Source organism: Dermacentor variabilis, chromosome 3 (assembly GCF_050947875.1).
Source record: "Dermacentor variabilis isolate Ectoservices chromosome 3, ASM5094787v1, whole genome shotgun sequence".
NCBI classification, from domain to species: domain Eukaryota; kingdom Metazoa; phylum Arthropoda; class Arachnida; order Ixodida; family Ixodidae; genus Dermacentor; species Dermacentor variabilis.
Window position 1 is genome coordinate 225,229,856 of NC_134570.1, and position 16,710 is coordinate 225,246,565.

Consider the following 16,710-nt stretch of genomic DNA (forward strand, 5'->3'; position numbering starts at 1 on the left):
GTCCTGATGGAATTACCGTGCACATGATAAAAATTTTATTTGATCTATCTCCTGGAGACCTTCTAAACGTTATAAACTATTCCTTACACAAAGCCTGGATACCTAACGATTGGAAAGTAGCTAAAGTAATCCCGATACCTAAAAAACAAGGACTAGGTTATAACATAGAAAACATCAGATCTATTTCTCTTACTTCTAATATGGTCAAACTCATAGAGAGGGTATTACATTGCCGAATTACTATCTGGATGACGGATAATTTAATATTAAGTCCAAATCAAATAGGCTTTAGAGCTAATTGCTCAATATGGTGTGTCCATGCTGATTTAGAGAGCCGCATCCAACTTGCCCGGAAAAGGAGAGAATATTCTGCTTTGATGAAATTAGACATAGCTAAAGCTTATGACAGCGTCGAACATTCAATTTTACTGGATATTCTGCAGCGTCGTAATTTCCCCAATTATATCACCGCGTGGGTGGCAGAATTTTTGCGATCAAGAGAATTTTATTGCTTCAAGGACGGATGTTCTTCGTCTAAATTCAGACAAACTTGCGGAGTTCCCCAAGGATTTGTCCTATCCCTAATATTATTTAATATATTAATGAGCTCTATCCCCACTTGTCAGGACGTGCACGTTTACGTGTATGCAGATGACATTGCATTCTTTGCTGCCGACACTGACATTAACACATTATACCAAAATTACAAAGATACATGAGCATGCTAGAAGTATGGCTCCAGACAATTTGTATGTCATTAAACGTAAGCAAAAGCGCCATTTTAGTGTTCTCGGTCATGGATCCGGTTTCAATTTCTATAACTTATAAGCAAAAACCCATTCCAAAGGTTGAGTCTCTAAAATATTTGGGAATCACATATAATGGAAAACTCAACTGGAGTCCACACATAGAGAGTGTAGCGGGTAAGGCACAACGTGCTTTAGGTATTCTGCGCAGAATGAGTAACCGGAAATATGGACTACGTAGGGATTCATTCTTGATGATTTATAAAATGTATGTGCGCCCCATATTGGAATTTGGGTGTGTCTTGTTCTCAGGCGGCCCTTCTTATAAAATAAAGCCTCTGGTTCTTTTGGAGCGTGGGGCCCTACGCCTGTGTCTGGGACTCCCCAGGTTTGTGGCTATTAATGTTATCTACCAAGAAGCGCGCCTTCCAACATTACCCTGCAGATTTCGCATCTTAACAGTTCAAGCATTCCTGAAATTTTACAGCTTGCCGCTTAGACGATCTGAATACGCATTCATGAATGATCCAAATTCCTTCTTCCTTGCTCATTGGCTTCGATTTCACACTCCACAGATCATATTTGTTCAAAAACAATTAGATAGCCTGAATGTGTACATTCGAGAGGTAATTCCGTCAACCGAATCACATCAGTATATTAATATGGATTTTGATGACATTTTCCCCCAAAACTCCAAGTTTCAATATGCCGCTTTTTAAAATAACCTGTTGCAAGATTACCTAGCACACGTGCAAACAAATAACATAATAGCTACAGACGCTTCAGTGAACAACGAAAAGGCGGGCGTAGGCATCTTCTCGCTTCCGCTTGGCTGGTCATTCTCCTTGAGACTGCCAGACTTCACACCTGTTTTTGAAGCCGAGCTTTTAGCAATTCTTTTAGCGCTTCGGAAACTCCCGTCGAACTCAATAAGTGCGGTTATTATAACAGATTCCCTTTCGGTCTGTACTTCGCTTACGGCTTCACCCAATTCGCCACCACTAAAGACGTTTCTAACATTAGTTACTCCGCAGTTGAATTCTCTAAAACTATTATGGGTACCTGGACATTGTGGCTTACATTCAAATGAAATGGCAGACGCATTAGCGCGAGCATCCCTGAGTGGACCTATAATGTCTGTTCTTCCTTTGGTGGCTCACATAACAGCAATCAGATATAGAAAATATTCAATTCATAGAGATGTCAGTGAATCAATAACAACATGGACAGAATATCAGCACCTCAAATTTCCGTGGAAAATCCAGTGGTGTCCATCAAGACAATCAGAAGTAGCGGTCACGAGATTACGCTGCCGTGTCCCTCCATCAAACCTATATTTACACAGGACTGGTCTGACGCTATCACCTCTATGTCCGTACTGCCAAGAAACAGAATCACTAGATCATTATTTTTTGGTATGTCGACGATACAAATTGTTAAGAAAAAGACATCTAGAACTTCCGTTCGCAAAATTAGGGTTAATTTTATCACCAGAAATCATACTATCTTTCGGTGCGTCAGTTATAGGGGTCAGCCACAGGGACGTATTTGATGCCGTTTGCAGTTACATACAATCAACAAAACGAATAACTTTTTAACTTTTGTCTTGTATTTTGTTTGTTTTTGTATGTTTTCTTATCTCTCTTTCATTATATTTTTTTTCTCATCAAATAAGTGGCACTTCAAAAAGAATAGGTGAACGTTTCAGCACGCAATTCTTGGCCAATCCCCCAGTGTGGGTATGAGCCATAACATGAGGCCATCATCATCATCATCATGAGCTGGCGTTGCTGACGTTGTCGAGAAGCAAGACAGTGGCATCTGCAGCTGTCCTCTGGAGACGAGAGGCAGCAGCTTCGGGGACCACGGACCGGAGAGGGGACGTTCGTGAGCTCGCCAGCGACGACTCCAGCTCCTGAGCTTCGACTGCGTCGCTGTGCTTGTGTTCCGCGGCCGCGGTCCAACCCCACGCTGCGTAACTGGTTGCTGTCCCGTGCAACGAAGGCAATCGCCCGGCCGGATCAGTGGCACAACGGCCGACTGGCCCAGACAGCGTCCTGTGTCACGCGGGTCTCTGCGGAAGACTACAACCTCCTCGCTCTCGTCGGAGGTCAACGCCCACGCTGCGTCGGAACCACCCAGGCCAAGGTCCTTTGCCACGCTGGGCCGGAGTCCGACACAACTAGCGACGCCCAGAACGTTCGTTTGCTCGTGACGTCGCGTTGCTTAGTCGAGCGGAAGAACAATACGGTAGTTTAGGGCTTGTTTGTGTTTTATGTGTATAAATAATTCTTGGAGTGTCTCGTGTGTATATAGCGTTATAGTGCGTCAGGCTAGTTTGTTGTTTTTTTCTTTCGTTATTCTTTTCTTCGAGATAAATGTTCTTTAAGATATCTGAATTGTGTCTCTGTTCATTTCTGGAGCGCTAAAATTCGTGACAGTAAGAGGCACTTTGATGCGAATTTTATTTTGCGCTGCTATGTTCACTTCATCAACGATGAGGAAGTAAGGATTCCTCGAGGTAAACCGGCGCTGACCGACGAGGCGGTGCCCACGCTCCTGCCCGATTTGCCGCCCTATATCTCAAAGTAAATGCGTCAGAGAAGACCAGAGAGAAAACGCGTTGCTGTGGGCCCAGCTGCAGGTACGAAGAAGGTGCGTTTGTCTCGTCGCGACCTTCATAATTCATCATTCGAAGATGATGGTGCGGATGGCAACGACAGCCTGGAAGTGACAGTGCTCCAGCATGATCTTCAAACGATCGTAAACAGTGTGACCGTACCAAACAGGTGGGCACGACTTGATGCGGTGGACTTCGATGGAGTTCTATTTGCCAGGACAAGTGTGAGAGAAAATCCATTTGCTCTTTTTCACGAAAGAGTGCTGATGTTTACGACTGACTGCGCAAAGACAGTCACCGCCCACCTATATTTCGCGGAAAAGAGAGCAAGGAAGTTACATTAAAATCGATAAAGGAGGTGTAAGAAATTTTTAAAGACTCAGATACTGCTATTCTCTGCAAAGGTGCCATGACCCAAGCAGAGTTTGACGACTACAGCAAGGACATCATATGACACCTCAAGCACTCCGTTGACATTGCACAAGACACTGTTGTCAGTAGATCTTGCTTGGGTATAGTAAGCATAGAAGGTAAGCACTCAACTGGTCCTGCAGCAGTGTGCTATTAGATTTCTTTTTCATGTGAGATAAAACATCCTTTTGGACATGGAAAGAAAAGCAAAATCAGCTTCGCTCGTACAATGGCTTGCACGTGATATGATGTGGTACAAACTGGAGACATCTTGAAGGCTCTTCATCATCATCATCAGCCTGGTTACGTCCACTGCAGGGCGAAGGCCTCTCCTATACTTCTCCAACAACCCCGGTCATCTACTGATTGTGGTCATGTCGTGCCTGCAAACTTCTTAATCTCATCCGCCCAACTAACTTCCTGCCGCCCCCTGCTACGCTTCCCTTCCCTTAGAATCCAGTCCGTAACCCTTAATGATCATCGGTTATCTTCCCTCCTCATTACATGTCCTGCCCATGCCCATTTATTTTTCTTGATTTCAACTAAGATGTCTTTAACTCGCGTTCCCTCACCCAATCTGCTCTTTTCTTATGCCTTAACGTTACACCCATCATTCTTCTTTGCATAGCTCGTTGCGTCGTCCTCAATTTAAGTAGAACCCTTTTCGTAAGCCTCCAGGTTTGTGCCCCGTAGGTGAGTACTGGTAGGACACAGCTACAATACACTTTTCTCTTGATTGATAATGGCAACCTGCTGTTCATGATGTGAGAATGCCTGCCGAACGCACCCCAGCCCATTCTTATTTTTCTGATTGTTTCCGTCGCATGAACCGGATCCGCCGTCACTACCTGCCCTAAGTAGATTTTTCATTTCATTTTCATTTATTAATACTGTCAGCCTCATTCAGGGGCTGTAACAGGAGTGGAAAAAAAAAACGAAACTGAACAGCAAAGTAAGTAGTACAGAACATATTGAAAACCAGTTATACATTGGTTAAGGAAAAAAAAGATCATCTCGTGAAATGCACACATAAACAAAAACAAATATGCATCACTCAGAAATCAGAACAGCAATCTTATACAGCAGCAATCTGACCTCATCGCCCTATGCTAGTGCCATAGATGAAATTATCTAAGTGGCGTAGAAATTCAGCTAATGATGTCGACCGAACAGCAGAGTCTGGAAGAGAGTTCGTCTCTACAAGTTCGGAGAAAATAACTAAAGTTGAAACAATTATTTTTTATAGTCGGTAATGGGGATAAACTTACTATGACGATGCCTTGATGTTTCATTAGTTTTGATCTGAAAGTAATCTGATTTATTTATTTTAAGATAATTATTGACAATGAGGTAAAGAGTTTTTAGTCTTTCATATCTGGTTCTGGTTTCTAGCATAGCTAGTTGGGCTTGTTGGCAGAGTTCTGTTGAAGAATGGTTCCGGCGGTATTTATTAAAGATAAACCTTACAGCGAGTCGCTGAATCCTATCAAGCTTGTGACGATTAGTTGCTGTGTGAGGATCCCATATTACTTTAGCATATTCGATTATCGGTCTGACTAGTGTTTTGTAAGCGAGGCACTTTACATCGGGAGTAGCACTGTGCATAGTGCGCCGCAGGTACCATAGTGTTTTAAAAGCTTTGGAAATGACAATTTCAATGTGGGTATTCCATCGTAGATCTGATATACATGTTATGCCTAGGTATTTATACTGATCGACTCTTTCAAGCATATAACCGTTGATTTGATAATTGTAAGCATTTTTCTTTCTAGTTACTGACATGAACACAGACTTTTTAAAGTTTAACTCCATCTGCCAGTCGTTACACCATTTCACTATTCTTTGCAGGTTGAAATTTAATTTAATGTGATTATCAACTGCATTTACGGTACTGTACATCACACAATCGTTTGCAAAAAGTCTTAATGGAACATCAATGTTACTTTGTAAATCATTAATAAAGACCAAAAATAGGAGTGGGCCTAAGACGCTACCTTGCGGTACGCCAGAAGCAACGGGAAGTATGTTGGACTGACAACCTCTAACAGTTACACACTGTTGACGGGAGGATATATAAGCAGAAAACCATTGTGTGAGTGTTTGATTTTTAAAAACCGCATTAATCTTATATAAGAATTTTTGGTGCGAAACTTTATCAAATGCTTTTACAAAGTCAAGGTAGATAATGTCTGTTTGACCACGTGAATTTATTGTTTCTGCGAGGTCATTAACTATTTCTATCAGTTGGGTAATCGTTGACAGTCCCTTTCGAAAGCCATGCTGACGATGATACAGGATATCATGCTGGTCGAAATAGCCGAGCAGGTGTTTGGATATGATGCATATAAGTAACTTCGAAACTGTACTAGTGAGCGAGATCGGGCGATAATTACTAACAGAATTATTTCCGCTTTTATGAACCGGTATAACTTTTGCTCGCTTCCAATCAGTTGGAAAGCATCCGCTACTAAAAGAAGACTGAAAAATTTTGGACACGTATTTAGATACCCATTCAGCGTATCTACATAAAAACCCATTAGGGATACGATCTGGACCTTGGCTGTTCTTAATGTCAATATGTAATAGCAGATTTAGAACACCTTACTCGTCAATCTGTAAATCAGTAATAGGAGGTCTTTCAGTGTCAACATTAAAAGGAGGCAGTATACCATTATCACGTATGTAAACAGATGAAAAATGTAGATTAAAATCTTCGGCACGCTTATGGGCGTTCTCTTCGGTCTGAGCAGGGTGCAGAAGTTTAGACGGATTTATATAGCGCCAGAATTTACCAGGTGACTCGCGAAAAAATTTTGTGAGCGTCACATTATAGAATCTCTCTTTTGATTCCTTAAGAAGTTTCTTTAAATCCTGACTCATGCGGCGAATACATAGATTATTTTCGGGGTTTGGGTTGGGTGAGTAAGCTTTACGTTTGCGTTTAAGTCTTCGTTTGAGATGAAGTATATCTATGGTTATCCAGGGATTCTTTTTATTCGTTCGCTTAGTTTTCTTAGGAATAAAGTGATTAAGGCACCGTTCTGATAATTCCGAAAAGAATTCCCATAGTTGGTCTGTACTAGCACCGAAGTCATACAGCTGCATAAAATCTGAATATGAATAATCAAGACAGTCTATCACAGCAGCGTCATCACCGTCATGAAAATTAAAGAAACTTTTTTTGGACGAAGTACTTATCAGATCTGGTGATGCCTTTAATAACAACAGAACCATCCTGTGATCTGAGAAGCCCTCCAGTGTTTCACATTCGCAGACAGAACTTTGTATTCGTTCGGAAACAAAAATTAAATCAACTATAGATGATGTTGTAGAACATATCCTTGTGTAATCAGACACAACTTGAACTAAATTATGACAAAAAGCCAGTTCAAGTAACTGCTCACAACTAGGCACTTCTCGTGTTCCAGGTAATTGCGAACACCAGTCAATACCGGGTAGGTTGAAATCTACAAGTAACACTGTCCTACTATCCTGAGGCAGGTAAGTCTCCATAAATATTCGTAGATTTACCAGGGCGTCCAACGGAGCATTTGGAGCCCTGTAAACACCCCAAATGAAGACTGTTTGTGTATCTAATTTTATCTTGACCCATAGCGCTTCTACGCCATTCACATCTGGAAGTACAGAAAATGCTATGTTGTATTTGATAATTAACGCAACTCCCCCCCTCTGTCTTCTCGGTCCCTTCTTACTATTTTATAGTTAGGAGGGGTGACTTCAGTGTCGAGTACATCCTTGTGCAGCCAAGTTTCTGTGACTACTATTAAGTGAGGTTCATGTTCTTGATTAGGCTTTCTAATTCTACAAGTTTATTTAATATGCTTCTGGCATTCACATTTATCACTTTGAACGGTTTTGACCCTTTGTTCCTGCGTCAATTACCACTCCCAGAAGGGGTATGGCATTTGTACCTTTGTTTCGTAGTTTCGTCCCAGGCGTAAAGGATTTTGTTCACCATCATCTTATCGAATACCATCTTTACCTTGGCCCCGTTTTTCCTTTCATCAACAGTGGTATTCCAGAGTTTTTTCCGAATATCATGCACTCTTTTAGAATAATCCTCTGAAATGCTTACTTTCCCTCCTTTAAGCTTGTAGCAATTATTCATAATCTTAGTTTTTTCCCTAAAATCACCAATCCTAAGGATAACTGGACGATGCTTACCCGGATTCACCTTGCCAAGATGGTGTATTCTCTCAACGGTACTTAGCCTCTCTCCGAGTTTTGCCTCAAAAACATCGCCGTTTACTTTTCTCAGATAGGTTTCTTCGTTTTCATTCTCTTCTTCCAGTATACCTCTTACAATCAGGTTGCTACGCCAAGATTGATTTTACAAGCCATCGACTTGTTTGGCTAGTGCAGCGATTTCCGCCTGACACTCACTCATAGTAGCCTCAATATTTGATAGCCTTATTTGGGATTTCTCTAGGACCACGAGTTTTGCTTCGATGGAATCGAGTCTTGTTTGCATTTTCACTATAACTGCCTCAGACGAAGTTTGTTTTTCGTGAATTTGAGTAACTTTGGCCAAAATATCTTTTTGGGTTTGTAGAATTTCATTTAGGGTGGCTTCAGAAACAGGCCCCGGGTTTTCCTCTACATCCCCTGAAAGCTTAAGCAGTATGCATGCCATTGAAAAACAGTCGCAGACACAATCAAGCAGAATCAAGATGTATTCGCTTACCGCTTCCAGTGCTTCGCTACCAATTGTAAGTTGCTCTTCTCTTCCGAGACTGTTAAGCATTACTTTAGTTTTCTGCAGATTAATTTTTAGACCCACTATTCTGCTTTGCCTCTCCAGGTCAGTGAGCATGCATTGCAATTGGTCCCATGAGTTACTAAGCAAGGCAATATCATCAGCGAATGGCAAGTTACTAAGGTATTCTCCATTAACTTTTATCCCCGATTCTTCCCAATCCAGGTCTCTGAATACCTCCTGTAACCACGCTCTGAATAGCATTGGAGAGATCGTATCTCCCTGCCTGACGCCTTTCTTTATTGGGATTTTGTTGCTTTCTTTATGGAGGACTACGGTGGCTGTGGAGCCGCTATAGATATCTTTCAGTATTTTTACATGTGGCTCGCCTACACCCTGATTCCGTAATGCCTCCATGACTGCTGAGGTTTCGACTAAAGCAAACGCTTTTTCGTAATCAATGAAAGCTATATATAAAGGTTGGTTATATTCCGCACATTATTCTATCACCTGATGGATAGTGTGAATATGGTCTATTGTTGAGTAGCCTTTATGGAATCCTGCCTGGTCCTTTGCTTGACAGAAGTATAAGGTGTTCCTGATTCTATTTGAGATTACCTTAGTAAATAGTTTGTAGGCAACTTACAGTAAACTGATCGGTCTATAATTTTTCAAGTCTTTGGCTTCCCCTTTCTTATGGATTAGGATTATGTTAGCGTTCTTCCAAAATTCCGGTGCGCTCGAGGTCATGAGGCATTGCGTATACAGGGTGGCCAGTTTCTCTAGAACAATCTGCTCACCATCCTTCAACAAATCTGCTGTTATCTGATCCTCCCCAGCTGCCTTCCCTCTTAGCTCCCAAGGCTTTCTTTACTTTTTCCGGCGTTACCTGTGGGATTTCGAATTCCTCTAGACTATTATCTCTTCCATTATCGTCGTGGGTGCCACTGGTCCTGTATAAATCTCTATAGAACTCCTCAGCCACTTGAACTATCTCATCCATATTAGTAATGAAATTGTCGGCTTTGTCTCTTAACGCATACATCTGATTCTTGCAAACTCCTAGTTTCTTTTTCACTGCTTTTAGGCTTCCTCCGTTCCTGAGAGCATGTTCAAATCTATCCATATTATACTTCCTTATGTCAGCAGTCTTACGCTTGTTGATTAACTTCGAAAGTTCTGCCAGTTCTTTTCTAGCTGTAGGGTTAGAGGCTTTCATACATTGGCGTTTCTTGATCAGATCTTTCGTCTCCTGCGATAGCTTACTGGTACCCGGTCTAACGGAGTTGCCACCTACTTCTATTGCACACTCCTTAATGATGCCCGCAGGATTGTTGCTCATTGCTTCAACACTAAGGTCCTCTTCCTGAGTTAAAGCCAAATACCTGTTCTGTAGCTTGATCTGGAATTCCTCTATTTTCCCTCTTACCGCTAACTCATTCAGCGGCTTCTTATGTACCAGTTTCTTCCATTCCCTCCTCAGGTCTAGGCTAATTCGAGTTCTTACCATCCTATGGTCACTGCAGCGAACCTTGCTGAGCACGTCCACATCTTGTATGATGCCAGGGTTAGCGTAGAGTATAAAGTCTATTTCATTTCTAATCTCGTCATTCGGGCTCCTCCACGTCCACTTTCAGCTATCCCGCTTGTGGAAGAAGGTATTCATTATCCGCATATTATTCTGTTCTGCAAAGTCTACTGATAAGTCTCCCCTGCTATTCCTAGTGCCCATGCCATATTCCCCCACTGTCTTGTCTCCAGCCTGCTTCTTGCCTACCTTTGCATTGAAGTCGCCCATCAGTATAGTGTATTTTGTTTTCACTCTACCCATCGCCGATTCCACGTCTTCATAGAAGCTTTCGACTTCCTGGTCATCATGACTGGATGTAGGGGCGTAGACTTGTACAACCTTCAATTTGTACCTCTTATTAAATTTCACAACAAGACCTGCCACCCTCTCGTTAATGCTACAGAATTCTTGTATGTTACCAGCTGTATTCTTATTTGTCAGGAATACGACTCCTTGTTCACGTCTCTCCGCTAAGCCCCGGTAGCACAGGACGTGCCCGCTTTGTAGCACTGTATATGCTTCTGTTGGCTTCCTAACTTCACTGAGCCCTATTACATCCCATTTACTTCCCTCTAATTCCTCCAATAGCACTGCTTCACTCGCCTCACTCTATAACGTTCTAGCGTTAAGCGCAGCCAGGTTCATATTCCAATGGCGGCCTGTCCGGAGCCAGGAATTCTTAGCACCCTCTGCTGCGTCGCAGGTCTGACCGCCGCCGTGGTCAGTTGCTTCGCAGCTGCTGGGGAGTGAAGAGGGGGGGGTTTGATTGTGTTCATATAGGAGGTTGTGGCCAAGTAGTGCACCAGGGTGGCCAATCCTGCTCTGGTGAGGGAGTGCATTACCGGTTCTGGTCACCGGGATCAGGCCACACTCCGGGCCTGTTTATGCAATTTTATCAACACGCGGATTTTTTTTTTAATTCGGCGGAAAATTGCGAGGCACCGGGATTCAAACGACGGACCTCTTGCACGCGAGGTGGGTGTTCTACCTCTACGCCACTGCTGCGACTCTGAAGTTTAAGAATCGACTCTTAAGGCTCTCAAGTTTCAGCAGTTCCGAAGAATTCCATATTTATTTATTTATTTATTTATTATACAGTCCCACATTCGCTCGGAGAGCATTACAGTGGGGGGGAAGTAATACACATGTTAAACAGTTGTAAATATGGTTACATAAAAAAAAAACACGGTGACGAATAATGCAGTGCAGGCAGCATAACTATGCCAAAACATAAAGGAGAAAAAAAAAAAGAAATGGACTATATGTACATACATACACACATACATGGGCATACATGAACATATGAACACATCTACACTCAGAAATACATATAGTAGGCAAGGAAACGCGAAAAAAAAAAATAAAACCATCGCACCTATCCAAGTACAAACTAAACACTTAATTGAAAAATGCTATCAGGCACTGTTGCAGCACCTAGAGGGAACTATCCATTTGGATTCACCCTATGCAACGTGTTATTTCAAATTGATAAAGGTGACACTAGCCCAGAACAGGAGAGCACAAGTGAAATGGGTGTTTTGGCTGCGAGAATAATGTTGCAATGCCACAAGCAACATATAAACATTTGGTTCATGTGTCCTTTTATTTTTACATATTGTAGCAAGTGTTGAATAAACATGGCTCTGAATATGAGAATGACCAACTCTTTTTTTTGTACTTTAGGTGCCACCTGTGTAGCGTGCCGCTGTCTAAGGAAGAGCCTACAGTCAAGGAAGTCCCGGCTCAAGACAATAAAGCCTCTGAAGAGCCACATTCCTAAGCACCTGAAGCTGGCTCGGCAAAGGACAAAGCGCCTGACCACACGTGCTAGAACACTTCAACAGATGGCTTGTGAGATGAAAAATGCAAATTCAAAAATTACCGGAGAAGCCCGCAAGAGCAAACTTGAAAATTTGTCATCAAAACAAAAAGACGCTGCTATTCATATGTTTGCAGCAGCTAAACGTAAATGTATGCAGGGAATGACGTACATAAAGAGCTGGATCCCCGAGTGCATAACTATGAAAATGAAAGGACCTAAACTGTATGAGCACATGCGCAAGCAAAATATTCTTGCACTCCCAGCAAACTCAACGCAGCCCAATTGCCTGAAGTCTTATAGGACAGGATTTGGCTTTAATGCCAATATGTTTTAGAGTTCTTAAGGAAAAAAACAAGCACAATGGATCGTTTCAAAAGACCTGGCGGACTGCTTGTCGATGAGATGAAACTTTCAGAAAACCTTGCTCTTACTTCCGGTGCATTTATTGAAGGATTCGTTGATCTGAGCTTCTTCACACCTAAGTGACAAACACCATGTGTGACCATGAGGTGGTCATTTGTTTCGTACCGTTTGTCGGAATGTGGATGAAGATACTAGCTCTTTTCGCCACTCATGGCAATGTAAAAGCAAGCCTGCTAGCGAAAGTTATGACGGAGGAGTTATACTGGCAGAAAATCGAGGATTATTTGTTGACTTCATTGCTAGTGACAGTGCAACATAGAACAGGAAGATGTGGCCATTGATGGAAATTGGAGCGACTTCCTCACTCACAAAGTGCAAGGTGCAGCATCCAGTTGACGCAAGCCGTTCACTTTACTTTGTAAGACTTTCCGCACTGTATCAAGTGCCTCAGGAATGGAATGGAAGAGCAGCTTTAACACACCAGCAGGCCAAGTAACAACATAGCTCAATTTGTTTTCGCCGCCTTTCACCTGTTGCAAGCAGGCCTCGTTTATATGTCGAGGATTGTATATTTGTGTAAAGTGGAACCTGCTTGCCTTTTGTGTGGTTGTGTATTTCGCAGGTCGCCCTCTGTCCGCTGCGTAAGGCACTGGAGCTTGACGGCTCGAATGTGAGTCTTAAAGTCGCGGCAGGAATAACAAGCCGTTACACCAACCCGAACAACTTCGAAAAAATGAGAGTATTTTACGCGTTCAAACTGTTCAGTGACAAGGTGCTGAACGGCCTTCGGCTGTACGAGACAAAGCTGGAAAGCTGCTGTGGAAGAATTCAACCAGTGCTCATCTTCTTTGGGTAAGTTTATGCAGAATACTTTTTCTTAGTTGCAATTGTCTAGTACTATAAAAAAACACATCACTATTTATTTGCCCATAAACAGTATATTAGATACAAATTCTTGGTGCATTTTTTCTTGCAGGATGATCGGAACTCTCATTGAAATAATGACATCCAGATCTCCAAGCCAAGGCCTGCGTCCAGAATGTGCTTCTGTGGGCAAGCTTCTTTCATTTTTGACCTACCTGACCGAATGGGAGCTGCATGCAGGTGGTCGAGGTGGCCTCCTGTCCACATCTACTGCTGTTGGCCTGAGAGTCACAGTTGAAAGTGTTCTGTCGTTGCTGACATACCTGAAAAAGAATGTTAGCTACAAGTACTTAATGACCTCAAAGCTGAGTCAGGACCCAGTTGAAAATCTCTTCGGTATAGCACGACAGTCAAACGGTTGCAATGCCCATCCAACACCCCAACAGTTTCTCATTACTGTGTGTTGCCTAAGTTTCTGCGGGCTAGCCAGATCTGTTGCTAATGGGAATGCTGAGCCTGGTGTTCTTACAGCCATACTTGAGCCAGACATGATGGAAGGCCCAAAGCCTTGCAAAACTGACATAATCCAAAGCCTTCTTGATGATAATGACATTCCCACTGGAGTGCATCAAAAGCAGGGCCCTGTACCAGACCATGTCTCATGTGTTCAAGCAAAAAGTACCCACCGGCTCATTTTTTACATTTGTGGTTATGTTTCCAGAAAGTTTTTGTTGAAATCGGAGTGTGATGAATGCCACAAATTGCTTCTCACAAAGAAGGATGATGTCTATCGTCTTGCTGCCGCTCACTACACCAGACTCCGAGACAATGGTTGCCTACTGTACCCAACCAGATGGCTTTTTAGGTTTATTCGAAGATTAGAAAACCTTTTCAGAGCCACATTCAGGACACAGGAGCTGTATCATGAGAGTGTTATGGATTTTATTGGTCTTGTTAAGAAAAACCGCCAAGACCAGATAGGGTGCGCCAGCCATGTAGAATCATTGACGGTGAAGGTTGTAGCTTTTTATGTTACCACACGGCTGCACTTCTTTTGTGAAATCCTTAAAGGGCCCCTCACCAGGTCTGGTCATTTTGAGCTGACAAGCGCAGGTCATACAGTGCGCGCCAGCGATCGTGTTTGCAAATAATTACATCGCTACGCTCCGCGGGAAGGCCTGAAATATCACTCCGAACGCTGTTTCCCTCTTCGATCGCGGCGAATCCACCCGGAGAGGGACGGTGACGTAGTCGGGCTCCTGCGGCTATGTAGTCCTGTATGCAGTGCGACGTCGCTCGTGGTGACACGTGACTTCGATAATTATTCAAGACAACATCTGTTATCTGTGCGATCTAGCCGTTGCTTGAATTGACGAATAGAAGTTTAGAGAAATAATAAAACACACAAACGGAATGTCTGCGTGCTTTCTTGTTTTATTTCACATCGAAGCAAGAGAGCTGTACTTCCGCTTCGTCTCCTTGTTTTCATGGTCATGCGGTCAAGTGTGCAGGTACCGAAACTATGCCATTTTCCACCGTGTTCCAGCGTATGATCACTCTCTGCGATCCGCTTGTTCTGCCTCAGTATTCGTGTAGCACTGAATTATACCCCGTGATGTTTCCTTGTGCACAGCGCGCAAAGTCGTGCGCTGCGCGAACGAGACAACAGCTTGCGCGCGACGAGGTCAGCGGAAATGAGTAGCCTAGGAAAAAGAAAGCGAGGAGAAAAAAAAGTGAAGGCGGGGCCTGTTACGTATGAGTCACGCAATACTCGAGGACTGGTATGGGAGAACGTAGGGAAGGAATTTCGCTTGCGAAGGCTAGACAGGACGAGTGGACAGAGCGTCTTGCTTGGCAGCGGAGCCCGCCTGCTGAAATCATGCGTCCGCGGCACTGACATATTTCCATCTCGGCTAATAATAAGCCGTTTTGAAAAATTTTTGCGGCAGAACGCTCCGTAGAGGACACATAACCACAGCCAGCGTATTACCCAAATTTGCTATGGGGCCTGGTGAGGGGCCCTTTAAGGCGTTTCAAAGATAGGAGTCGGGAGACCTCAAGATATCTGAAGTTGAGCTGCTGTACATAAGTATGCGAAATAATATTGTGTACCCCCTACCGTGGAACTCTTCTGTTGCAGTATCATGAGCAAAACGAGAACAAGGAACAAGGTGAAAGCAGAAGCCAACGTTTCGACAAGTGCACTTGTCTTCTTCAAGGCGACATATGATTTGGAGAGTATGCATGCACGCCTATAAACGAATATGGACGACATGTGGACGCGTTCAAGGCGTCCATATGTCGCCTTGCAGAAGACAAGTACACTTCTCGAAATGTTGGCTCCTGCTTTCACCTTGTTCTCGTTTTGCTCATCGTCTTGAATTTCCATCTCCCGCCTTCCCCGTATTTTCCTTCTTGAAAATGCCTCCCCCTACCCACTGATACTGTGACTGAAATAAACTGTCTGCAGGAGGCTCATGCCTCTGAAATGCAAAAGTTCATTGCTTGCTTAAATTATAATGAGAGAAGAATGCATCAGTGTGCGTAAATTCAGCACAAATAGATATCGAATGCTTCGCACGTGACTTGTTACTGGTGCAGCGGGGTAAAAAAGAAAAGGTGAAACTTTGATGCTAAAAGTGTACTCTGCCGCTGCAGCACAAGTGCGTGCATCTCGATAAGAGACATTACACGTCCGTGTCGTGTCCTGCCATACACTGCACTGTAATCGCACTGCACTGTAATCGTGTCCTACGCTCCTACGCTCTCCGGATATGTCGAGAAAGCCGAGTACGGCTACCTCGGCAATGGCTTAAACCCCTGCCGTAGAACAGAGCAGTGACTGCCTTTACCCAATCGAATCGCCACTGTCTGTTGCATTCACGCGCGCGCTTTGCGCTAATTTGCGCGTTGTCGGTCACACGGCTTAACACCGCCGTCTTATTGGATCTCTTCGCACTTCTCCGTAAGCTCGGAATGTCTTAAGGTTGCTGGGTCACAGAGCACCTATATAAACTTAGAGAAGAGAAACTGTACCTTCCACAGTGCACAGTAGCGGTGGTGTTGTGAACCAAAGCATGCGACCGAGAGATGGCGCTGGCAAAATCAAAACTAAGTGTAATTTCTGCACGACTTACCTTTGGAAATGCGGTTGTTTTCTTGAAATCACGGGTATAATCGGGACTCGATGGCAATCAAAGGTCAGTGGGTCGCCTCGCATTGGGCGCTCACGGTGTTAGGGCTGGCGTCTGACACCACGTGGCGACAGGTCATTCACCCGACCTTCTCTGAACCAGAGCCCACGTGCACCGGATGGGTCATTCACCCGACCTTCTCTGACCCGGAGCCCACGTGCACCGGAGGGGTCATTCACCCGACCGGATTTGTCGCTGAGAGGATCGACCTCTCCTCCCCGTGCTTGGTATTGCAGGAGGAGGGGCCCTCTCTCTGTGCCTGTCACGTGTCATCAATGGAAGTAAGATCCCGCCCACACTTGTAGAGAGCTATTTAAGGGGCTCCGAAATGTACTTTGATGTGCTTCTTACTTGAGACTTCATACTTCATGCTTTTCTTATTTTCTTTCAACTACCTTTGAAT

At 43.6% G+C, this 16,710-nt stretch overlaps 1 protein-coding gene and 1 long non-coding RNA gene across 2 annotated transcripts in view; both read left to right on the top strand.

Moving 5' to 3' along the window:
• Positions 1–12,122, top strand: part of LOC142576670 (uncharacterized) — a 42,426-nt gene extending 30,304 nt beyond the window's left edge. The window contains exons 2-3 of the long non-coding RNA XR_012826915.1: positions 7,206–7,278; positions 11,748–12,122. This is a non-coding gene — a long non-coding RNA (uncharacterized LOC142576670). The remainder of the gene's footprint in view (positions 1–7,205; positions 7,279–11,747) is intronic.
• A 29-nt stretch (positions 12,123–12,151) lies between these two features.
• On the top strand, positions 12,152–15,399 carry LOC142576669 (uncharacterized). Its single transcript, XM_075686898.1, has 2 exons — positions 12,152–13,101; positions 13,226–15,399. The coding sequence occupies exons 1-2, from the start codon at positions 12,983–12,985 to the stop codon at positions 14,262–14,264; spliced, it is 1,158 nt and encodes a 385-aa protein (XP_075543013.1). The 5' UTR covers positions 12,152–12,982; the 3' UTR covers positions 14,265–15,399.
• The last annotated feature ends 1,311 nt before the right edge of the window (positions 15,400–16,710 follow it).

Coding starts and splice junctions, on each gene's coding strand:
- LOC142576669 (XM_075686898.1), top strand. CDS start 12,983: ATGAGAGTATTTTACGCGTTCAAACTGTTCAGTGACAAGGTGCTGAAC. Junction 13,102..13,225: donor CCAGTGCTCATCTTCTTTGG/GTAAGTTTATGC, acceptor TTTTTCTTGCAG/GATGATCGGAACTCTCATTG.